Source organism: Egretta garzetta, unplaced genomic scaffold (genome assembly GCF_000687185.1).
Source record: "Egretta garzetta isolate BGI_Z169 unplaced genomic scaffold, ASM68718v1 scaffold575, whole genome shotgun sequence".
Taxonomy (NCBI): domain Eukaryota; kingdom Metazoa; phylum Chordata; class Aves; order Pelecaniformes; family Ardeidae; genus Egretta; species Egretta garzetta.
Window position 1 is genome coordinate 1,832,704 of NW_009259790.1, and position 25,744 is coordinate 1,858,447.

At 36.6% G+C, this 25,744-nt stretch overlaps 1 protein-coding gene across 2 annotated transcripts in view; it reads left to right on the forward strand.

The window, feature by feature from the left end:
- Positions 1-8,657: 8,657 nt before the first annotated feature.
- The window catches only part of MRTFB (myocardin related transcription factor B), a 66,496-nt gene continuing 49,409 nt past the window's right edge, over positions 8,658-25,744 (forward strand). Inside the window, exon 1 of one of the 2 annotated variants that reach the window (XM_009639577.2) lies at positions 8,658-8,849. In XM_009639577.2, the coding sequence (XP_009637872.1) occupies positions 8,696-8,849 (154 nt within the window). In that variant the 5' untranslated portion in view covers positions 8,658-8,695. Of the gene's footprint in view, positions 8,850-23,253; positions 23,375-25,744 lie in introns of those variants that run through there. The other variant, XM_035895106.1, reaches the window with a different exon arrangement.

The window sequence follows — 25,744 nt, forward strand, 5'->3', positions numbered from 1 at the left end:
ATTAAAAATAACAAATTGTTGATCACTGTCTGGATGTCCTTCACTTAATGACAAGTTGTAGGACAGTGCTTATGTATTATATTTTCAAGTGTTGTTGCCATAATTCATGTTGCTACTGAGTGCTCAGGTAGCAGCTGTTAGGAAGGATGGACTTAGTAGCCGTAGATGAAATAACATATTCTTACTGTGATTCAGAGTTTTCAGCATGAGTTAAGTCTTCATGAGTTTTCTGTGACAAACAGTACTGTACTAGAAGTTAAGCATAATGTGGCTTCTACTTAGAAAGCATTGCGTCAGTAGAAGGTAAATTAAAAGATGTCCGAGGTTATCTGGATGGATTAATAGATGCTAGCTTTGATGCTTGGTTTCAAAGAGCTTGCACAGCTACCTAGATGACCATGTCTCTCTTTCATGTGATAGAATAGCAAAGCAGTTCATGCTCTTCTTTAAAGAAGAAGGTTGTTGACTGTATTATCTTTAAGAGGCAGCTAATCCTAGACTACCTTTTCGTTTGGTCCGTCAGACCATTTGGTGATTTTGGTGCATGCTGTGCAGTTATTTTCATAACTGTTTCTTAAAGGAAGATGGTAGATTTGAAAAGTTTTATATAATCATTAAACAATTTTCACATTGCTTCCATCTGAAGGGATTGGTTTCATTTTAGTGACTTAAATATTACGCATATTGAACCTTGGCTTGCTTTACTTAAAATATTTGTAAGAAGTTCAAGATCTTGGATAAATTTTATTATTAATGATGATTTTAAAGCCCATGAAGTGTAACACAGAAGACAACTGTAATAATCTACTTAAAAAAAATTTATGAGACCATAAAGTATTTAAACACTAAGCTTCACAACATTCCTATGAGTTGTATCCTTTCCACTGAAGGGTTATGTGAAGCCCAGAAGGTTTTACCAAACGTTATTTCAATGAGTTAGTTTTGAGAAGGCAGTAATGTGAAAAAAGAATGTGAATCATCTGTGTGGCCCTACACAGCAACAGGGTAAGCTTTAGCTTCCCCGTGCTTTGAGAGCAGTGGGAAGCTGCCTTTGCATCATAGACCCACACCCTCTGCCTGGTAATTAATTTGCACTTAAGCAGGCCACATCTCCCATTGCAAATGAGGTGCCTTTTTTTTGTTGTTGTTGCCCGGAGATAGTACAGGAAGGAATGTATCATCTAGTATTCTGTTGACTCATCCCCTGCATCTGTCCAGATACAAGTAATTGTCTATACTTCACATAGTTTATGGTGTGTATTTGCTAGTGTAGCTTATTTCTTTTCAGATTTTAATCAGTCCAAAGACTTAAGATTTAAAGATTTCCTTCTAAGAATTAGTAAAGAGAATCTTAGTGTAGCGTTGTCATTGAAATATGCAAAAGTGTTCAATGTTTCTGCAAGTCTTCTAGTGTGTGCTCAGTTGTATTAATTTAGCTAGAGTAGACAGTTACAAAAATTTAACCTCAATAATTTATTGAATAAAAGAGGAAATTTACCTGAATTATTTATCAGTCCAGTCTTGACTCCATGCTCCTTTAAGAAGCATGTCATTCCAATTACTGGTATGGTGAGAAGCCTGACAGAACCTCAGTTCTGTCATACACTTCTGCACACTGTTTTTTAAAGAAATGAATAGTAACAATGAGTTTCTGGTAATGCATAATCCAAGATGATTACTCATAGTTAGTCAGCTGTTGATATTTCTTATCTTCTGCTCTTGTCTAATTACCTTTGCAAAAATAGCTGTGTGATTTAAGTCCTTGTTGCTGTGTATTTTACCACAAAATTCATCTTCATTAATTAATACATCAACCCTGTATTTTAACTGTAGGATTGCAATTTCTCTTTCAATATAATAATGTAATATCAGTTTTAATTTCAAAGTTCATATACTGCATCCAAAATACTTTTAATGAGAGAGGTTGTGTGAGAAGCTAACTGCAGAAGTTGCAAGCATCGCCGAGCTGTCAGCAGCGTTGACGCTGCTTCTCTTTGGGAAAAGGAACAGCATCATACTGTGTGAAGTGGAACACTTTTTTCATGAAAATTGTCTTTTGATCTTTTAATCCACCGTGGAATACATGAATTGGGGGGCCTAAATCTCAACAGAATAAGCATTGCTCTTGCAACAGAGGCAAACTTAAATTGAGACATTTTATCCAATCAGTGAAATTATGATTGTCAAAAAGAATTAATCTATTCAGTTAATTTTCTGATAATCTGGATTATTATTAATAGTAAGTACTTTCCATGTCTGTATTCATTTTGTACTCAGTCATGCATTCATCTTTACTGTTTCTAAATGCCATTTCAGTAGGTGGATTTGAAACCTACTGAGAAAATGAAAAAAGAAAAAAACCCGAAAGAGCTTTTCTGTAACAGTTTATTGTTAAAATTGCTGTGCTAAATGCAAAAGGTTGTTTTTGGCTTTTACATCTTTACTATTTTAAAAACACCAATATGTGAGATTTAGTGTAGAAGACAGGTTAGTGGTTTGAAGGAATAGCTTTAGTGGCTTTTAGATACTTAAGTATTTCCAAAACTCTTTTTAAATTATTTTTATTTATCTTTCAATTTTGTAATGAAATATGAGTAGTCTTTAGAGCTTGGGGAAAAATTGTGTATGGACATGCAGGAAAAAGGTATTCAGAACAATTATAAAGGGAGCCCCAGTAGCTTTTCATGTAGGTATTTAATAAGATTAATAAAAATATTAATAAGATCTTAGGAAATTGTGCATGTATGATATGTGCTAGTATCTACCAAAGAGAACATGCTGCATTTTAGAGGTCACAAAGAAACCATTACATACTAGACTGAGGAGAATTACTGTCTCTGCAGCAGACACCTACATTTGGTATTGCTCCAGGAACTGACCTGAGACGGATTTCCTGCAGCCAACCCTAGTTTCTTAATTTTCTTTTTATCCCTTACTGATAGGGAGCATGCCAAGAGGAGTCATCCTTTAAAAACATTGCATCTTTTCCTTTCTTTGAAGCAGGCTTTTGTTCCCCAGTTCTTGTCTCTGGGAAATGACTCTCTTAGCTTACAGTTACCATACTGTTCAGTGAGCTACATGTTCCTGTGTATTTTGAATGTTTATGTCCAAGTCCGACTTGTATTGATCCTGTGGGGAAAAAAGGAGGTACTGAGCATTCCAAGGGTCTGACCACTGGGACTCGGCTAACTTGAAGACTAGAAAGGAAGTTTGTTGTATGCATATCTAGGCACTTGATAGGGCCAGCTGCAATCTAAAAGCATTTCTTGCCCTTCTATGAAATGGAAAGAGGAATTGCCAGGTTAGTTTCATATTGTGACTTAGCACATTATCTCAGATACGAATCATTAATGCTCACATTAAGGTAGTATTTGAAACTGTAATGGGTCCCCTAAATGCTTATTACCACTCTAATACTAGAGATCATTGTTCCCACTGTACAGATTTTTCAAGTCTTTCTAGGCATTGACAAGGAGATCCAAGAACTTAATGCAAATGACCTTCATTGCCAACTGTTCCGCTAACCTGCTGGATGTGGTGCTTAAGCTTTTTAGATGTCTCTTTTTCACTGTTTCCTGACATGTTGCCAGAAAAAAACCCAAAACAAACACCCCTTCTCCCCTCTCAACCCAACGTTTTGCAATTTAGTATTCTTCGCACTAAAGATTCTGGTGTATTATAAACTGCTAGTTATATTATTTAAAATTTTACAGCTACATTATTTAAAATTTTACTGAGTTTTATAAATGGATAAACTTAAACCTAGGTGATTTGATTGCTGATGTTCACGCTATGATTCTGTACTGGACCTTATTATTGCTAATACCTAATCTGGTGTGACTTAATAATTTGATACTGCAATGTATGAACCTAAGTTCCTTGCAGGTGTAAATGAGTGACACAATGGTGAGTTCATCCATTTGACTTGGCCAGATTTTTGAATGCAGTGATGCTTGAACTGTTTTTTCCAGCAGATTTCTAAAATAAAAACTGATTTACTATCGAAGTCTCATCCAGATTTCACAGTTTGTGCCAAATAAAATACCGGTTCTAGTGTCTCAAGTGGCAGAGGAGTCTGTATTTTCCCCCCTTTTAAGATTTTTCTAAGGAAATATACTTTGTCTTTTGAAGATGAGATGTTTAAAAATAAAAGAAGCGTTTGTCTTCAGTGGTTAAGAAAGATAGCAACCACCTACAATCTCTGAGAACACTTACATAAGAGTCATACACTGTACAGGAGTTCTCCTTGCCAGTACTGGAACACTGTTTCTATGTAGCTGTCACATAAATGTGAACCAAAACCTTGCTTGCAGTGCTGGTGCATATTCTGTTTTGATGATCTATTCTGAAGGTTAAGTAGGACAATAATTTTGTTCTAGTTTTCACTCATAAACATTTTGCTGAATTCTGTGTTTAAAAACAAACCAACCAACCAACCCAAACCTGAAATCCTCTGGGACTATTGGAAGAGTGGAGTAGTTTTATTTTAGTTGCTGCAAATAAGATGGTATTACATTTTCCAACACTTTGTAAGTAGAAGTGGTTTTCATAACAAATAGAATGATGGTTCATACAACTTGGATTCTGTGATTCTATGAACTTAAAAACCTTTAGATGCCTTAGTTTCAAGGAAGGGAGTGGAAACCCCTGAAGTGACAACTGATTTCTGTCTGTCAGATTAGCCTTGTATAAAGTGGTGCTTTCTTGGATTATGCGGAGAAGAATATTGAGATTTAATAGTACAAATTTTTTTTAAACTGTATTTTTCCTGTACATGTTTTTACTGTTGAGTTTCAGTTATGTTCATTAGTACACTTTTGTGCATAGGTCTGCTTAAAGTCAGGGGTTACATAGATAATGGTTACCATCTGTAAATGCAGATGGCAAATACGAAATAGTTCTTAAAGATTGAGGAGACTTCAAATAAATGAGGAAGGGGAGGCAAATGTGTTAGGTTAAATTCTAAATCAGGTAAGTTTCTCACTTTTGCACATGATGACTGGATAAAGTATTTATTGTACAGGGTTTGATTTTTTTTTTTTTTTTTTTTTTTAATCAAGGTGAACTAATGTTTTCTTCTGCTGTTTTTTATGTTTGAATTGCTGATGTCCAAACAATCAGTTCTATTAGAAATGTCAGAATGAAATACGGCTTTTGAAAACCAAGGACAGATGGGGGATGATCTGCGTGTCTTAAGTCTAGTTTCATGTGAAGTAAATGCTGCTGGTTGTAACCTGCAGGTGATGATAAAGCAATTGCATGCATCTTCTCCAGCAGTTAAAATGAGCGTGCTAAAATACAGTAGCGGTTTATTATCTCATACATAAAACAGGGTAAAAAGATGTTGTTTACATAGAGATATCCTTTTATTCTTGTCTTTGTTTGTTTGTTTGTTTGCAAAGGTATTTATCAAAATTATTTTTATTTAAGTTTCAGAATTATTTTGCCAATCAATAAGGAAAACCTCATGCCTAAGACAAATTAGTAATTTCATGGATGCTAACTTTAGGAGTCCTTTTTAGAAAGTTGAACAGCTGAATTCTCCTTTAAGAGTCTAACCAAACAAGAGAGAAAAATCAATTTTATTATTGCAAGTTTTCAATTTGTCATCCTTATATTATTGTTTAGATGTTCCCTTCATTGATTCAGTAAGAAGCTGTCATTGATCATAGTGTATCTGAGCCAGATCTTGATGATGTAGATCACAAGCTTATTCCTCCCCTACAAAAAAAACTTATAAATGTTGGGTGGTGGTGTGTGTTTTCTTTTTTGGGGGAAGGTCAAGAGAATTTGTTGCTCTAAGCTCAAAAACATTTCCATAGTCTGATATGGTAGCAGTTCATCAATAAAACTTAAATGAGAGAAAAATATGATTTGAGGTATGACTGAAGAATATGAGGAGCTTAGACTTTCTGGGAATTCTAGAGTGTCTTTCATTCAGAGATGATATAGCAACACAGCAACAGGGTTGTGCTGGTATTAAAGGATCATTTGGGAAAACACATGGATTTTTAACAGCCTATAGGTAAAGGGGCTTGCAGCACCCTTGCAGCAAAAAATTGAATGAAGGCGGCCTGCACATAACTGTGTAGTGATCTCACCCGCCCTGTGAGCTGGTATAGACAACTGCTTGAGGAAGCAAAAAATGCATCAGCTGTGGAATTTCAATGTGCATGCCTCAGCTTGTTTTGGTTTCGCTTCCTAGATGCCTATTCCTGTGAAATTCAGGAATGGTAAAGGATGTTAAACTGATAAGTAGTGGATGTTTAGGCTTGCTGCTTTTTTTTTTATTACCAACTTTATTTTTAGTGGTTAAAATTGTTTATACAAAAGCTTGAAGACAAGGAATTTGCAGACGTCACTGTGAATTGGAAACTTTCAAATTAGGGTTACACTTCCGCATTAGAGAACTTTGGTTTTAGAGGTTTCCTAATGATCAAGTTTGTGTACTGTATGAAACCATAGTGAAAACTGGGATCTGAGAGTCAATATTGCAGTCAGCCATATCATCTGTGTTAGAGCAAAACAGCAACAGGCAACAGTCACAGGTTAAAGTAAAAGAAAATCTGTTGGAAGTGTGGGGGCAAGGCACACAGAAGTGATGGAATCTTCAGCTTTGGAGATTTTCAGAACCTGGCAAGACAAATTCCTGAGTAGCTGGTAGCCCTATTCAGGACTGGGGTATGGACTGGATGACTTCCAAAAGGTCCTTTCTAACCTGATTTACTCAGGTTCAAACCACAGATTAAGCACATTTTGTGTGAGAAACCAACTTGTTTTGGGTTGCATTGCAGTGCTGCAATTGGTATAATTTAATATGTTGCATATAATTCTTGCATGCCTTGTTCTTAGTTGAATCTGGACCACTTTTTACATACATTCCTGAAATGAAATTTAAGAAAATTAAGAGATGGACATATAACTAATTTAGCAGTGTATTGTAGATGCAATGAAAGTTAAACTGGTTTCATTTAATTTAATTATTTAATTGTATTTAGGTATCTGTCACAGGGAAGAGAGTTAGTCAAATCTAACATGCAGCATAATAAATTTTAAACCCTTAGTACAAGAAGGTGTTTCTATTAATTTCATGTGGATTTAATGGCATGAATACAGCTAATGTGGTTTAATCTCTTTGAAAAGTGATGCTAAGGCATAACTCTTAGCTAATAAATTGTGGATAAAATGCTGTGAATATGAGCAGATAAGTAGCTAAATTCTCACTTAGATTCTGCTCTGAAGAGACTTGCTTGGTTAATAATGTACTTAATTTGTATGGGTGAGTGGGAGTTTGAGGCGAGTGTAATGTCAAGAAATCGAATGAGAGCTGGGTAAATTATGCTTCTAAAAGCTAAGAACAAAGAAAAAAAATCTTGCATAACAGTAAGTTACTGTGTCTTCATTTCATGTGAAAGCATCAATTGGTAACTATGGAAAATAATAAAAAATATGCACTTAACCATTGTAATTGTTCTACTGAGGTATATATCAAGCAGCACTTGATTTATATTATTTTTAAATTGGCACTTTTAGCAACATGTTTCTTTACCCCTTTATGTAGTGACAGCCATTCTTTGGTGGTCATGATACTTTCTGGTCATCTTGATTTTTTTTCTTTTTTTTTTTTTTTTTAGAATATTAAGTAACACTTGAAAGATTTGAGGTATGATCATTGAAACACGTATTGCATTTTAATAACCTTTAGATACACTGTGCGGTATTTATATTCAGCATACCTGAAGTTTGAAATCTAAGGTTGCGTATGGGCAGCAGTAGTGTTTCTTAAGAAAAATAACTAAAATTAAACAAACAATTAATAATAATAAGACATTTCTTTGGTTTTATGGATCTTCATGAATTGTTAATATTTCATATTGTTCAGGTTTCCAAGAATCCAGGGATGGACCTAATTGAAGTCCATATTGATTTATTGAAATGTTCAAGACTTGATAGAGTTCTGTGAGCTGTAAAAAGCCTGTACCAGTAATTCACACTTCTGTCTCTCCTCACTGTAGATGAATTACCACATTAATGATAGAAAGGGAAGAAATAATAAATCGTGACTTTTATTCCACTCTGCAGAGTATTTGACAATAAGTACCTAGTATGTAATAAAATTAATTTGAAAAATTCATGACAAAAGTCTTCCTTGCTGGAGAGATTAAAGATTAACTAGTTCTAATATAGTTCTTTGGTATGAAGTTCTGTATTAATGCTAAAGATGGCTTTTGATCCAAAGGAAAGTTGTGCAGTGCTTCAAAACATGAAAAGCCATTTGTATGTTATCAGATATTAATTCAGCATTCTCCAATAAAGCTACCGAAAAAAGAGAATGTTTTGCTGATAAACAGGCTGTGTCATTTGCTAGAAGGTAGGGCCCAGGAGCTCCCAGACATCCATATTGAAAGTCAACACTCTAATTTTTCTGTCAAAGTGAGCAGAGAAACTGCCCTGCTTCTCAGAACCAAATGACTGTTAAACTGCTCGTAAATATGCTTAACTGTATTTTGCAAACCTGTACTATTTGTGGAAAATTAGTAGATTATATGCCATTTTAAAGTTGAATTCTGTATGAAAAGAAACTGACCAAAACCAATTTTTTTTTTTTTTTTTTTTTTTTTTTACTTACTGGTTTTATCAACTATAGTGTGATTAAGAGACCGCTTGCTCTCCCTATCCCAGAGGATTTAACACAATGGATCACTTGGGGACAGCAGATGCTGAGGATGACTCTGGATCATTAACGCGGCTTGCTCCTAGTCCTCATAGCGAAGCAGTTGCACATGAGTTTAAGGAACTCTCATTGCAGCCCAATCAGTGCTTACCTCCTCTCAATGAACGGAAGAATGGTGAGTGCACAAGTGCCTGTTCTCCTCTTCTCTACATTGCTTAAATGTTTTCTATGGGAATAATGAAGTTTGTTTGCTTTCTTTGAATAACATGAATTGACTCTCTTCACTTGCTCGTCCCAAATCACATTATGTAGATTTAAAGTGCTACAGTGTTTGTTCTGAAATCTGTCCTCACCAGCTTCACCTGTCACGGCAGCTAGTAAGTCTGACTTTAAAACCCCAACTGGAATATGTGGTTGAGGCATATAGAATGGGGTTGTTCATATTTTTAAGTAGTTTTAAAACCACAGCTACTATATACTAGAAGTATTAAGTATTTTTGAGAGTTGGGATAATTATCAAGAACAGGTGTTTTTCTGAAAAAATAGTACAGAATTGAAGTTTCACATTGTTTCCCAGAAAGTTTAATTCACTACATAGTTTAAAGTTGAACAACGAAAGAAAAATAAGATTTACATTTTGGGAATTTTTCCACTGTCTTTCCTCATTGTTCATGTTGGCATGGCAACTTAGCAAAAAAGTGTTTCCACTGTTACAGTAAGCATTGGGGAAAAATTAGGTCTGAATCCAAATGTAGCTCACTTTTATTGGGGAAAAGGCAGGAACTTTTTATTTTTTGTGGTGTGTGTTTGTTTTCTTACACGAGTATCTTCTAATAATGAAGATTTGTTTTCCGTTATTTGTAGTAAATAGTGGGAACATTGAAAGTATGTAAATGAAGTACTTGGGGTTTGAAGCATTTTTCTAAATCAATTTAGCTGTCAGTTGTAACAGTATAAGCTTTATTAAATAAGAAGAAAACAGTCTGACTATCCTTGCTTTAAAGCATTAAAAATGGGGATATATATATTGCGAGGCTGTATGCGTATCAAATACCTGGGGACAGGTCGAAGCCCTTGTATTCTCTATTTCAGAAAGACATGGAACCTGTAACCAAGATGCTTCTGTTTACATAATGAGGGACTAAGTTTTTCGTGATCTGTGTACATACGTACTATTATATAGCACTTCAAGGAAGAAAAACATAACAAAGGGAAAATACGGTAGGGGCAAGTTTTAGGCTTAGTTTATGCAAATGTGGAATCACAACCTCTTTGAATACTTGAGCTTGTATTTTACAATTGCTTCCTCCCCTACCAATGTTAACATCCTTAAGAATTATTTTTTGTAAGGCTGAGAAAAAAAATTGTAACCTGGGACACATTTGTTCTTGTTGGCTACTATTTGATGTTACATCGATAATACGTATGTCTATGCCAGAAGTTTGTTTCAAGATGGCTTACAACATTTTACCTTTTTATCAAGAAGGCAACAGGAATACGTATTTAAAGAAAGCTATTTCATAATGAGGCTAAAAATGCCAACACTTAACTCCTAAACCTCATCAAAAAGAGAATATAGTGGGGGGGTTGGTGTCCTATGTGTAATTATACCTCTGGAAAATTTGTTTGTTCATTTTTAATTGCCTGTAAAACTGAAATGGATGACACAGGTATCTATGTTGAGTCTAAATAAGTCAAACTTTTCATTTCTGAAGGCTACTACCACAAGAATGCACTAAGTTAAACAGGAAAATTCCCTTATAAAATGACAAATTTGTAAGTTTCTCTTTTGACAAACCTTGCTATGACTGTGAAGTACGTATTTATCCCCTTCACTTGAATTTCATTTTTTAATTCAGTAATTTATTTTAATCATTAATAATTTAATTTAATTTTGTTATCTTCCTGCTTTTACTTAATAAATTGTCAAACAAGCAGTAAAACAAGCTATGCAGCTTTGGGTGAAAAACTTACTCATGTTTGCTCTTTAGTCTTTCATGTTTAGTTCTTCTGTATTGGACTTGGTTCTTTTCTTAGGCATTCTTCCCATAACTTGAAAGCATTTTTGTGCTTTCATGAATTAGTGAAATAATTTATAGGTAGGTTTTGTATTGTCTTCATATATAATCTGCTTCTTGTTTATTTTCCAAAGAAAAGGCAGCGGCAAGCTATTTTAATGCTTAAGGGCTCTGGCTCGTTGAAATAACAGAGATTTTCATAAATAAAGTGGTGGAGGGAAATGAATAATTTGAGAAGCTGCTGCTCACTCCTCTGTGCCAGTTGACTTAAGAAGCATTGCCCTGTTTACTCTTCTCTGTTATTTATCATAATTCCTCTTATGACTTAGGATACTCTTGAGCATTTGTCCATAATGAGTATCAGGCCTCCCACAAAGATTTTGATGATGTCTTTGAGGAAGAGATTGTATGAAGTTCACATAATGGGCTGTGGCCTCACTTCATCTGTGTCTTTTATGACAAGACTAAGTCATCTGGCTGGGCTTGGCCAAAAGATTAGGCATTGTTTTCAAGGCCATTATTAGCACAACCCTATATTGCTTTTGAAAAGGAAAAGGCTCAACAATCTGCAAGGCAGACTGAAAAATCATGTAATTGGAAGAATTTTTGGAGGAATACAGTCTGATAGACATGAAAAAAAAGTGTTTGATGGACGCTGGTGCAATTTCCTATCCTTTTCAGTTTTATAGGTCTTTCTAATATTGTTTAAGCATCCTGCCACTGAGAGAACACTGCGTTAGGAGGATTTAAGTAATTCCTAAATTAACTTAAGAGGACCCTCCTAGTTCTTTTCCTGTCCTTATGCGAAAGATCTGACAGTATTTGACTTTATACTGGCTGGCTGCTTTTGTTCCTGGAAGAAATGGACATTTGTGTTCAAATTGCTTTCTTAAAACAACAAAAAGAGGTTTGGCCACTGTCATACTTCAGAGCACACAAACAGTTGTTCACCCATAATTTCAGATTTAGTAATTTGGGTTAGTTTGTTTGAAAATTTTTTCTGTAGAAGTGATGACACTCAGGAGTGACACACTGGAAGTGTGGGCGGCTTACACTTCGGTTTGGTTTTGTTTTACAGGGAGGTAATCACAGCAGGGTAACAGAAATGTACAATGAAATTGCACACGTGTGCCTGGTGAGGCAATGGTCATTACTAATGTAATGTACTGTAAAAAGAGATGTTACTACTTCATCCTTTTTTTACATTTTACTCCTCTTCCCCTGCCCAGTCTGCCCCCAGAGACCACAGTCGTACAGCAAAGCTAGCATAAGAGTTCAGGTGAGCATAGCACAGTATTTTTTGGTGCATAATCTCATTATTTAGATTAATCTCCACTGGAACTGTTGTCTCTTGAGTTGACAAAGGAACACTTATATGCTCTGCCAACTCTGAAGAGGTTGCAACTTACAGTAGAGGATTAACAACAAACAGTTGGAGGGCAATAGCATCATAAGCTTCTCCAGCTATTTACTGCATGCAGGTGTTTGCTCCCTGATTAAAGACAAATGGGTAATTTCTTTGGGGAGTGAGAGAGGAAGAAGGGCAGCAATGTATTCTTGTCCTCTAAAATGTCATTTTTCAGACAGATGTCTTCCATCATAAAAAATCTGTGAAACAAAATATTAACCAATTAATATTTCATATTTTAATAGCAGGGCAAGTAATGGGAGTTTTCAAGCTGATTTGCTAGATAAAGGTTTATTGCAGGGCTGAAATACTTCAACTGAACCATCTCTAAAGCAAACACTTCCATTATTTGGGGTTAGAACAACAAACTGTTTATAGAAGATAACCTTGTATATGTATTTAGGTGAACAAAGAATCACATTTCCAGGATGCTGTATGTTGGTTTTCTGGACTGTCACAATTTTAAGATTTCCCTTTTTCTTTTGAGCTGTTTCCAAGTTAATGGCTGTGGGCAGTACTGGGTTACTAATGAAATTAATTTCTGTTTCTCATTAGCGTGCATCTTTCTGGATAATTAAGCAATACACACAATGCATTGATCACATAAACTTGTGCCCTGTTTACTGCAGCATACTATCATGCCTGTTCTCTGGAGGCAAACCCTTGTTCCACTTGCCAAAAAGCAGCCAAAGTTACCTTTCCATTGGCTCTGCTTTTCGTACTTGTCACCTACTGAGTGGACGCCAAAGTAATGCCTGTGATTCTGGCAGTCTGATGGCAGCCATGGGTGTATAGCCCATGTCTGTCATGTGAGCAGTTGGGCTCCTCACATAAAGGTTGCCGTGGCTGTAAGAAGCTCTTGTTTTGCATCCCTGCCTGAAGGATGCTAGGTTGTGTACACTGTATTTGCTTTCTTAGTGAAGCTGCTGCATCCTTAGGAAGGACAGTGGTTGGGCGAGAAGAAAAGTGACATGGTTAAGGCTCTTCTTTAGGAGCAGGAGGGAGAAAATTGATGACTAGATAGTGTTCAGCTGCATGGTTAAGGCTCTTCTTTAGGGAGAAAATTGATGACTAGATAGTGTTCAGCTGGACTGCAGTAGAGGCAGAGTGACAGAGTAGCAGGCAGCATGGCACAGCTGAAGTACTAGTCAGAACAATATGCTACCCACACACCGTACCACAGTTTCACAAGCTTCTGTCTGAGAGCCAGGAGGTGGCAAGGGAAGGAAGGATAGGCTGTCTGCTGCTGACAGCAGGAGAGTGGATGGGAATGATGCTGCTTGTAGCCTTCTAACTTGCTGTTTAAGAGCCAAGGGTGGGAAGGGATCGCACATGCAGATACCATCAAAAAAGAAGCACTCCATGAGCAAAGCTTTTTGCATGCTGAATTAGTACTATCCCCGAATTGGTGAGCATGCTGCTTTGGCTGGTAGAAGTAGGTGTGAAGGTCTGGGTGTCAGGAGCAATGCAATCATAGTTGTTTCAAGGTACCTGTAAAATGAAAAGATCCTAGCCTTTGTTCTACAGCAGTTTCTCTTCGCCTTGCAGTGGCTTCCTTGACTATACCACTGTGCCAGAATCTCCTTGTGGCTACTAGTTTCTGAAAAAGAGAGACATGTAAGTTAATCTTGTGCAGTTGCCATCCACAGATGACATCCTGGTTATATCCTTGTAAAATGGGTAGAGAATTGGTTGGCTCCTATACAGGCCATTGAGTATCCTTTAGCATTCCATAGGCCTGCTTCAGCTCTTTGTCTCAGCTATAAATCGTTTCAGATTGTGAGCATGCCCATTTTCTATCTTCTGCATTGTGTGGAGAAACAGTTTTGTACTAGCTAATGGGTGTCTGCTTCTCTAATCTCAGAACCAAAGTAGATATGGGACTGCATTCTGGTTCTGTTTGGGGTTGTATGTCTTGTGCTGGAGGAGGATAGAAAAGGTTGTGATGTGCTTACTGTGGTAGCTGTCTGCTAGGTCTCACTCTTTGGTGGCTAGCAGCTAATAGTCTACAGCAGAATTGAGCTAGTTGAGAAAAGAGCTAAGAGTCCTGGATGTTTTGTTAGGAAAAAAAGCCTTGGAACAGTGAACGTCCTAAAGGAAAAGTAAAATTTGTAAAATTTGTAAAATACCTATTAGAAGAAATTAGCCCAAAGGAACAGAGTGCCTCTGGCAGCGTAAGAACAAAGACATTCAGGAGCAAAGAGTCTGAGGCACTGAAGGTCAGATGAGAATGACAGTTTCCAACAGGGCCGCTGGAGTTTGTGGAGAACTGTAGTGAATTAAGGCGAAGATGCAACACCACCACCCCCCAAACAAAAACAAAACCCCACAAACCCCCCCAAAAAAACAAACCAAAATGAAAACAAATACTTCAAATGGTGTATATTGAGTCCTCCTAAGGGACCAGTCAAGCCATCTGGGAGACAGACAGTTCTCAAAATAACTGAATGAAATCTACATCGCACTTAACCTAATGATATTACTTAAATAAATTTGATGATCCAAGGGAATTTTTCTGGCATCTGAAAGAGTCATGGGTATATTAGTTTGCCTGTTATCTCTTATCTTCCACTCCCTCATTATGTAGCATGGGTAACGTGCATTCTTGGCATAGCTTTATGGCTTCTGAACAAATTCTTAATCCTCTGTGCATTTAATAGATTTGAAGCTGCAAACTTGATTTTAGGGAATCAGATGACATCTGGGACATTCTTGTATCTGTGTACAACTGGTTTTTTCCCTTTCTTTTGAGATCTGTGATTAAGCATATTTTTCCCTCTCCTAATTTTACGTAGGTAGGTTACTGTGTTTAGAAGTTATTTTCTTGAGAGAGTTGGGAGAGAGAAAGTGTAGAAAAGATGGCTAGTGGGAAGACTAGAGAACAACAAATGGAAAACTTAGTTCTGATTAAAATAATAGATTGGCGCAGAAAATAATTGGAAATGTCAACTTAATTTCAGCAGTTTCATAGTCAAGCTGAAAGCAATGAGATCTGGAAAACAGCATTCTGATTAACAGCAACACCCCCACAAAAAAAAAAAAAAAATCCCAAAACCACTCAAAGGGAAAAAACAAAACCAAAACCCTAAAGTAACTATATTCTAAAAGACCTATCTAGATATAGAAGTATACAATTTATGTAAGTTTACAACAGAAGTGTGTGTGTATGTAGTATAGTGTATATATAATGTGTGTGGAATGGTTGCCCAGAGAGGAGGTGGAATCTCCATCCATGGAGATGAGATAACTAAAAATCTGACTGGGCATAGCCCTGGGCAGCCTGTTCCAGCTGACCCTGCTGAGCAGGGGGTTGGGCTAGGTGTTCTCAAGAGGTTGCTTCCAACCTCGGCAATTCTGTGACTTGCCTTTCCTTTAAGGTTTTAATAGTCCATGGAACATCCAGTGCAAATATTCTACTAAGTAACCCTTTGTAAGAGCACACAGCATATTGTAATTAATATATATTTGTCTCTGTGTTTTGGGGAGTTTTTGGGATGCTGTGGGTTTTTTGGAAGTTTATTTCTGTTTTTTTTTTTTGTTTCTTGGTGTTTTGTTTTTTTTTTTTAACAGTGTCAGTAGAAGAAACAAATGTCTTTTAATGTGTGGATTCTTTTGGTCTCCCTCTAAATATTTCAATGTTGTCTTATCTGTTATGAGGTGAGAGAGCAAACTGAGTAGGTACTGATTTCCCAGTAAGTTTGTCATTGGTACTGCCAGTTCCCACAATCCTAGCATTCCCAGGGCATCAGTCAGTGTCTACAAGGAACAATTTTCAAATATTAAAGCATGTGAAAAGACATACAGGCCAAAACTCAGAGCTCTCTAGGGACTGTGACCTCTTAAATGGAATATATTCTGACATTTTCACAGGCTACATGAAAGAATTCCATCAGGGTCATTCCATTTGGTAAACTTCTAAACAAACATTCTGTCATATTAGTTTGATTTATAGATTTTTTTTTTTTTTTAATTATCTGCTTATTGTGAAGAGATTAACATGGGAGACATGACCTGTGACTGACTCAATTTAAGGCATCTGGTATATATGAACAGATCCTGTTAGAGGGCTCAGCAGTTGAGTGATTACAGGAGATATGGAAAGTATGTTTTCCTTTAAAGAGATCTCTTGATGAAACTGTATTATTCTGACTACTTTTTTTTTCCCCTGAAATTCCTTGTGGATAACTAAATGCATAGCTAGAAAAGAATGTTGAGTTAATTTCAAATTCCAGTGTGTAATTGTTTAGAATTGTTAGAACTAAATCCTAGCTGAGTATGTTGTTATTGAAATGTTAGCTTGTGATACAGCCACTACAAGAAGGTAAAGTAGTGCAAACAGAACTGGTAATTGATGTGCAGTAATTACGTGAGCCTTTTGCAAATCATAGGTACCATGGTGGATGGCCAAATGTTGCCCTTTAAAAAAATGTATTTTTATATGCAGTTACATATATGCAGTTAAATATATATATATGCACTATATATATATTTATGTATATTATATATAACATTTCTAAATATTTATTTATTTATTTAGATGTCTATATGGGCAAGGCTGAATGGTAAGGAATTTTCATTTAAACAGTGAACACTGCCAACATATGTCCTTCCTTAAAAGGAATTTGTGCAGATTTTAGTGGGAGAAGCGAAGTAGAGCATGCAGACTTATAAATTTGGTATCACTGTAAGCATTTGGGATTTTTCTGGGAAGAGTAACTGAGGTAGATGGTGACCATAGTTTGGATTGTTTGGGGTTTTGTTACCACAATGGTGGAGAATATAGGCAGAAAGCTCCAGTCCTTCTGAGGTTATTCCTTAGTCACAGCATAGTACACAATCCTATTACAAAAATTACTCAAATTTTTCATTTGGCTTTTTGAAAAATCAAGTAGACAGATACACTTGATATTTTACTAGCAAAAGAATATGAAGATGAGAGACTTGAATGTTTTGGGGTTGCCTTTTTATCTTAAATACAAGCATAAGACTGTATGATATTTACTGCTGAGTTGTTTGACAAACGTCTTAAGTGTTCAAAACAAAGAACTTAGATGCTGGTATAGGGAAAAAAAAGGTTTGTTTAACAAAACAAGGAGGCAGAATAGAAACCTATTGTAAGTGGCAATTGGGAGAGGAGGGAAGGGGGAACAGACAAAAAAAACCGAAGCAAAAACACTTAAGTTAACAGTTTGAGGTAACATTCTTATTGTTTAAAGAAGTAATACAATAAATTATAGCAGGGATTATTTAAATGAAAGTTTTAGTTAGTGTAGTCAGAGCATTATTTTCCTGTGTGAAGAAATTATTACACAATGATGAACAACTGGATTATCCTAACACAACAATAAAGGACCAAGAAATTCATCAAGGTGTGCGAAAAGCCAAGATGAAATAAATGAGTAATTAAGCTTTTTTCCCCACTTCATAATCTTGTGGTAGTGAAATAGACTAAATACCTAAGGCTATTCTAATTTTTTTTTTTTTTGTCTAGAGTTTAAATTAATCTGTAGGGGTTTTTTTGATGGAACTGCAAAGGAATGAACTCTGTATGATGTGAAGAGTTGGAATGTACAGTTAAAGCAATTGTTGCTCAGTTACTTCATGTTTAATGAGGTTGTAAAGTTGCTTACAGTTGGTGATCTCACTCACCAGATCACCGATACTTAAAAAGATAACAGGTCTATTCTGAGTGGCAGTCAAGCAGGCACTGCGGAGGGTACAATGTTGCTGCATTGTTTCCTCCTGCACATTGTGATTTTGGCAAATATCTATTAGGCACTTTCTCTTTTTAAATAATGCTTTTTCTGTAGTCTTAAGGTTGGCAGAACACTTGAAAGTCTCTGTTGCAGGGGGATGGAAAGGAAAAACATTGATCGCCTTAAATGAAAAGCAAACATGTTTATGAAAAACTTGTGCAATACATTACTATTAACTGAGATGTTACTGGCTTTGGGTTTATGGAACTGACAGGGATGTTCTGAAGTCTTTTTTCTTATTTCACCCGCTTGTATACAATATATATAAATGAAATAAATTGAAATGAGAGGCACTTTTACCCTCTGAAGATGAGATGAATGCCGACAGATTTAATTTTTATTGAAACAAAAAGCTTGTTGTGTATCTTTTGCTTCAACTTCTAGTTTTGACACACTGATGCTGTTTGTAATTGGGTTTAAACATGTCATTGATATATATGACATGTAGCACTTAAAATTTTCTTTTAGCTGGCAGAGACACTTAATGCTTTGTTGTTTGATAGAATCTAGTGTTTCAGCCACAATTTTGTTTCTAGCTCATTACAGGTTTCTGAATGATCCTCAGTGCCATTTAGCTATCCGTACTGTTAGAAATAGCTCTTTGGAAACAGGTACATGTTCAAATCAGAGAGGTTATACGTCCAATATTTACTTTGGAAATTAGTAGTTCTCTTTCCTTTATTATGAAACCTTCTGTATTTAAGCATACAGCAGCAGAAAGACAAGATGAAAATTTAGCAGTTTGAAAAAGATTTTTGGCCTGTTTTTTAATAAAGCCATCAATTTCAAATGAAAATTCAGATTCTATCTGCCTTTTAGAAACTGAGTGCAAAAGCATTTCAAACTGAGTTGAAAGACACCAAGCTTTTTTTGTATATATTTAATGGGTTGTCTCCTTTTTATTGTGTGACTGCTAAAGTAAAGCAAAAGCTTTCAAGAGGAGTCAAAGAACAAACAAGTTGCTATTGTTTCACTAATACTTATAAAGGACTTTTTGTTATAGGACAAAATGGGTAATTTGAATGGGAAAGTATTAAGTTGCCACCATTGAAGTCTTTCACCACTTCTTTTAAGATAAATGTGGAATTAGCATTATTTAAAGCCAACAGTGAAAGTAACTGCTGTACAAAGCAGTTTTTAGGGGCTGAAACAATGGCCTTCAAGGCAGATACTATCCAAAGATAGGAAGGATGTTTAAAGTATCAACATGGTGTTGGTGGCTGATGGCTGGGCCTCTGCTATTTTGCAAGAGCTTAAAAAATGACTGCAAGATTTGAAAGTGCATAAGTAAATCTGATAAGTAGGTACGGTGCTTTAGCAGTCAAAGGTAAGAACATATGTGAACTCTCCTACAAGAGTTACAAATTTGTTTTATTTAGCAGGGAAAAGGGAGCTCTTAGAAGACAGGTGGATTGGCTCTCTGGAGATCATGAGGAGGCACTTCACCTTAATTTGCATGGGGTCTGCTTATGACTGGAAGACACCTTTGAACAAACGAATCTTGTTTGTTAGCACATGAATTTAGTACTTGCATGTGCTAACCAGTTAACTGTGTTTCTGTTTGTTCTAGTACAGTTCTTGGGAATGTGAGAAAGTAGCTCATAAAACATGCACTTTTCCCATGTTACAGTACTGTAACTATAGCGACTGAGCCAGCAGTTGTGAGGTGCCCCCAGGTGCCTGTGAAACTGTCTCATAACTTTAGACTTTTCTAATAGATACGTTGAGATGTGGTGATTATTATTTCTTTGAAGCCTTATCACTAGAAATAGAAGAACTGTATTGTTGATCACCCAAGTAACCAGTATATCCAAATTATTAGTTGAGCTTTGATTAATGTATATCCAAGGCTGCTGGGAAAACAAGATGATGTTGGAATATGAATCTTTTTTTATAAAGTAGGGATAAATGTCATTCTTCCTGTAGGGATTTAAAAGAAACTGTTCCCTGGGCAAAATGTCCAGGCGTTCTCAATATTCACAGTATAACTGCATCTGAACAAAAACTATTTTCTTCTTCCAAGGTATTGAAGCTGTGAAAAGCCAAAATCAAGACTCAATAGTCAATTTGCCAGACTATCAAGCAGGTATTCTTTATTGCAGCGCTGGACGCACAGGGGATAGCTCCTCCAAATGTGCGTGCAGCACAGGGTTAGTTGCATAGCTTATATACAAGTTTTACATACATACGACAACGACATCCCGAAATTTATTTACATATTCCCCTCCCAATCATGCATGCTCAGTGACTTGAGTCGGTGGTCTTTGGGGGTCCCCAGCAGTCATTGTGGAGGGGCTTCTCAGTGGTCGTTTTCCATGACCTCTGGGCCTTTCTTCCATAGCTGGTCATAAGTTGACTCCTGAGTGGCAAGGCCTGGTCCTTCAGGGCTTATCTTGGGGGTCGCTTATCTTCGGGGTGCTTCAGAGTGACTTGAAGCACCCATTCAGGATCTGTTAATCCTGTGACAAAGAGATACCATCTCTCTCTGCTCCCAGACAGGTTGGCATCTCCCACTGTGAGCCACATCCTACAGCTATCAGCATATTCTAGCTAGAGTTGGCTTCACAAAGGTCTTTTTGTTAACCCTTTAGCATCCCTTCAGTATCTTTTCTTCCTCTTCAGTTGTTGTGTCTGCCCCTGCCCCAGCTATTCAATATTATATAGCATTTATTGGCAACTACAGTATTTGGTTACATGGAAAATGTAACAGCATTGTTTTGACCATTCATATCTCCTAGCCTGCACAAGAATTTCATCATTCTTATTTTCCATAAATTCTGTGATTCCTGCTTTTTCTTCATAAAGTAATTTGCAAATTACTGTTGAGATTTTGATCAGACTTCTTAAAGATGTTTTAAAATACTAATCTGTATGTTAGTTTGTCTTGAACTGGGAGGTAAATTTCAAGCAAAATACTAGGCTTAACTCCAAGTGGCTGAAGCATAAGCATATTTGTTTCTGTGAATTCTGCTGTGGAGTGGATAGCAGGAACTCCATGCTACCAAAGCTCATCTTTCTGAACAGGTAAGAAACATTCATGAAGGCTGGAAGTGGTGTTACCCAACTGCTATTACTGTGACCTGGCATTCACTTGAGCACTGGACACTCTTAGTTTATATAAAGCACTATAAACAGATAGGAATGGATAGAACTACCTTATTAGTATGTTGATTTTTTTAATTTCAAAATACTCTGTTCTCTGCATCATTTTGAAATTGTTTCAGACTAAATTCTTCAGAAAATACATGAAGTGCACTGTACTCTTCCCATAAAACAATTAATCATTTTGAAATTGTTTCAGACTAAAGTACTGATTCTTCAGAAAATATATGAAGTGCACTGTACTCTTCCCATAAAACAATTTCTGCTGTTACATGTTGTTGTACCGTTAGGACATAATTAATCTATCCAAACTGTTAACTTCTCTGTTGGCACAAGAAAAATGTGGAGTTATAATCTGGTACATCCATAACTGTGTCAGGTTCTATTTATTGACTATGTCAGATTTTCATATAGGTTTCTTAAGCACTATGTGTTTGTATTCTGTCTGGATGTTTCTCAACAGTAATTTTGTTTCTTATGCATAGTAAGTGTTCTGGCTGCAGGCAGCGAGGAAGTTTGTTCGATTTCTGAAGTTCTTCCACAGTAATTTTTTTGTTGTCATGTTCCGTAAAAATCACTGCAAAAGCAGATTTATTGGAATAGTCTATAATTTGTATTTAAGCAAAATTAAGCAAAATCTAATTTAAGCTAATAATTTTTATGGAAATGATGTGCAAACAACAAATCTTTAGGCTGAGAGTGCTGTCTGAAATAATTTCTGCTGCAGGAGTTCTCCTTTTGCCTGTATTTTCAGCCTCTTGGAAGTCAAGAAGTTGAGAGGGCCTAGTAAGTTCCTGTCACCTTTGAATCTGCCGTTCTGAGTAGATCTAGGTCTCCCTTCTCCCAGCAGTAGGAAGATGGGGAGAGGCGTTCAAGTCCTGCTGGCTGCCCCATGCAGCCCCGCACCCCATGGTATCAATCACTTGCCCCGGGAGCAAACTGTTAAGGTGAAGAGTTGGTGTTGAATGATTGTCTTGTAGAAAGATCCAAAGAGGCAAAATGATTTTTTCTTTTCTAGTTTGCACTTTCAAAATTCTGCATTGTGTTTGTTATTGTATATAGATCTTTTCAAATCTGATGCCATAAAAGTGAAACAGTTTTTCTGAGTGGAGATGTCCTTTATAATTTCAAGCTGAAGCATTTAAAATATAAAGTAGGGGTGTGGAAAGTATATATAATAATAGCATTTTTAGGCCAAAGGGAAGGGAAAATGCACCTTCTAGAGTTACTTGTTGACATGTAGTGGCTTTTTGTATTATATATTTATATATATAATTATAAATTATGTATAGTTTATTTTCGTTAAGTACATGAAATGCTAACTAGACTGTTGTTCCCTCATGGCCAACACCAGGTAATTAGAGGGGATCCCTTTCCCTAAAACCTTCCAGGTTGACGCTGAAGTTGATGACTCATGTAAGATAAATGGGATATGCTGGAGAGAATGGCAGATCAGAAGCTGTGGGAGGAAATACACTTAAAACTGCTGGGAATAATGAGATGTGTAACGATTATGCAAAAAGGAAAATAATAGAATGCTTGGGTTTAGATATTTACAACGAGGAATAGAATGTCTCCTATACTGCAAGGAAAGATGCAGAAATAATCAGTGGTTTTCCCACTTACCTCTGCTAGATAAATGTCTCTGAAACAAGACCTGTGGCTGGGGCGTGTGGGAAGGTTCCTCAACCTAACTGTTTCAAATGCCAATGTGCAGCTTTGTTTACTGGCGAAACTTAATGAGTAATGCATGTGCCAGTCAGGGAAAGGTAAAGTATTTCTGCTGTCTGCCGCAGCGTTTGGAGCAGTGGGGGAAGGGAGAAGGAAGGGGGAAAAGGGAGAGAGAGTCCTGAGCAGCAGTTTGTCTTGGGTATCAGCGAATGCTGCTCCTTCAGCAACTGCTGGATTTATTTTTAACTGCTTGACTCATTCTTTGTCAGATGATTGACCATCAAGCTGCATACTGAAACACGAATGTGCAGAGGAAGCAAGCGTAACTAAAGGAAAAGGAGGAGTGGTTGTCTGGGAAAAGAGGTGGGATTTGGGAGTTCTGCTTCACATGCTCTGTGCCTGCTGTCTGAGTGAGTTACAGGCTCCAAAGCAGAGCCAGCGTTCCGCAGGTCAGCCTAGAAAGTGAAGGATGATGGCTGCTTTCGGCTGCGTGAAGGCGCAATTGCTCACTTCTTAGGAGAAAGGACCTGGAAGCAGCGTTCCGGACAGCAGCATACCACTTGGTGACAAGTTAATTATTTTTTTTTCCTATGCTGGATGTTGCCATTCTAAAGGATTCTCATCATGATCGATAGCTCCAAGAAGCAGCAACAGGGCTTTTCTGAGATTTTACCTGCAGGAGATGTTAAGCCACTGAAGGAGAAGGAATGCCTTGAGGTGAACAGCCAGAAAAGTCTCAAGGAAGGTCAGTCACTTGCTGGTTGGGGGACAGAAAACGCGGTAGTGCTGGGCAGATTCAGTTTGCCAGCATTTGTGGTGTAATGCTGTATGTCAGGAAGAATTTTTGTACATTAAATTACAGAATTGTTTTCCCTCTTAAAAAAAATTCTAAAAGCTAAGTTTAGAATCTACCTGAGACTACTAAAATAATACTGATAATAGCTTGATAGAATTTGTAGTATGAAGAAAAATGAGTGATTAAGTACCCTTTTCAGAGTAGTATTTACTGCTGAATTTATTAAATACTCTGATATTGTCCTGTAAATACTGCACAAAATGCTTCAAAATGTCACTGCTGAAATAAATATAATGAAATAAATTTCATTAAATATGACATTATTGAAAATAAAATCCCACAACCTTTTAGTTTTAGACATGTATTACTACCTCATTTTCAACAGTGCTTTTCTCTATCTCTAGAATTCCCTTCTCCCCTCATACTTTAAATTAGATTTGACTCTGCTTTCCAGATGTATGCTTTTCAAATTACACTGTCTCCTTAAATGATTTGGTTTAGACTGCATTAAATTGATAGAATGCACAAGCATTAGTTTATAAAATAGTTATTAGCTTGTAAAATAGCAATAGTCTGAGGATATTTGGAGCGTTATTTGAAGCTGACAAATACCAGATTCATCTAAAGTAGTATTTGTTAGGCTGTGGCAATAATATTGCTGAGACATGGAAGTTGTCTTACTCCTTCTAGCTGGAGGCATTCTTCTGGCTGGCCTGTGTTAAGGAGGAGAAGGAAGACAGCTCTTGAGGTCAGCTGCCAGCCCTACACAGGACAGTTTGTTAACTGGTGTACGTTAACAGACCAGGCTCTTGGCAGGTCAAGACTCAAACTCCAACATCTTAATCAGTCAGAAACAAGCTGTGTTTGTAGCAGACAAAATCCCTCTTTCCTTTTACAGCACTCTGCCTTGGCTTTTACTCCAGTATCTCTGGATTGTCTGGTGATTCAGAGATTTCTTCCTGGGTGTTGTGGCAAAACTGCTGGTTTTCCCCCTTCTACATGAGATCATGCTTTTCTCAGAATTTAAACACTGGGTTTGTTTTGGGGTTTTGTTTGTTTGTTTTATACTTGGATCTTAATAATGTTTAAAATAGGAAAAAGATAGCCCATACATGTTATTGAATTCAGTAGCTAACTGTGTTTTAAAAACACCTTTACTTAGAGCTAAGTTAGGGCTAGAGAAAACACTGATTTTTATAGAACGTACTGATACCAAAGGCTTCTTATTGATTGGAAAGATAGATCATAAATAAGTTGAGCATTGATGCATGTGGCTGTGGCTGAGAGCATAACAGTTCTGCTTCCTTCACAGCAGGAAAGTACTGATTGAAAGACAGTGACTGAAGAGAAGAGAAAGGGCCAACAGGGGCTTCTTTTTCATGGTATTTGCCTGCACCTCCAAGCAGGCCCAGTTAAACCTGCTGCTGCTACCTCTGAAGCTCTATGGGGCAACAGGAACAAAGAAAAGAAAGAAGGCGAGGAAGCTGAGAGGGACAGAGGAGTAAGCAGAGTGTTGTGGGACATGCTGTAGGAAAAAAAAAAAAAAGCCTAACTAATCTAAGCTACCAAGAAATAAAAGGGAGAAAGATGTGAAAAAACAAACATGGTGGATAGTGTGGGTGGGCTAATAAGTAATGATTATCTTCAGTCTCCTTTGAATATGCCAGTTATGTAGAAAGTGGATGAAAGAATGTACTTTACAATAATGATGGTCTGTCAGAGTATCGAAAAACCTGCAACGATAGGACACTCTTCCAGTCTAAATTCATGAATATTTTAGAGTTTAAATTATTCAGTGCATAAAAGAAGATATAATTGTTTTCCACAATCACTGTATTTGCTTCCTTTTCTCTGTTTTAGTACCTGTTCTCCATTTTTGCTTTTCCCCAGTGAATATTGCTTATACTTTTATCTCTAAGTTTGGCAGCCTAATAATTAATGAACCTCTTTTTGAGAGTATGAATGACTACAGGATCTCTTCTTCCAGCCTTTCCTCTTTCTAAAGCTTAGAAAAAACAAGCATTTGCTTTCCTGTAGTATATAGAATGAATTATTGAAAACATTGCAAACCTTGATTTGCATCTAGAGAGACTAAAACAGAGCTTCAGCTTTTCAGTTTATCATGTTACAAACTGTAGTTCAGGTATTTTGTAGAGTTTTAAAAATGCAATTGCAGTTGTTAATTTCATCCTATTTAAATAACATTAAAACACTTATTTTACAGAACAGCATATTCTAAATTAGCTGTCGCTCTTTCCTCCCCACCCCCATCTCTTTCTAAATGGTTAAAACTGGAAAAATTAAAAATGCAATTCTGTT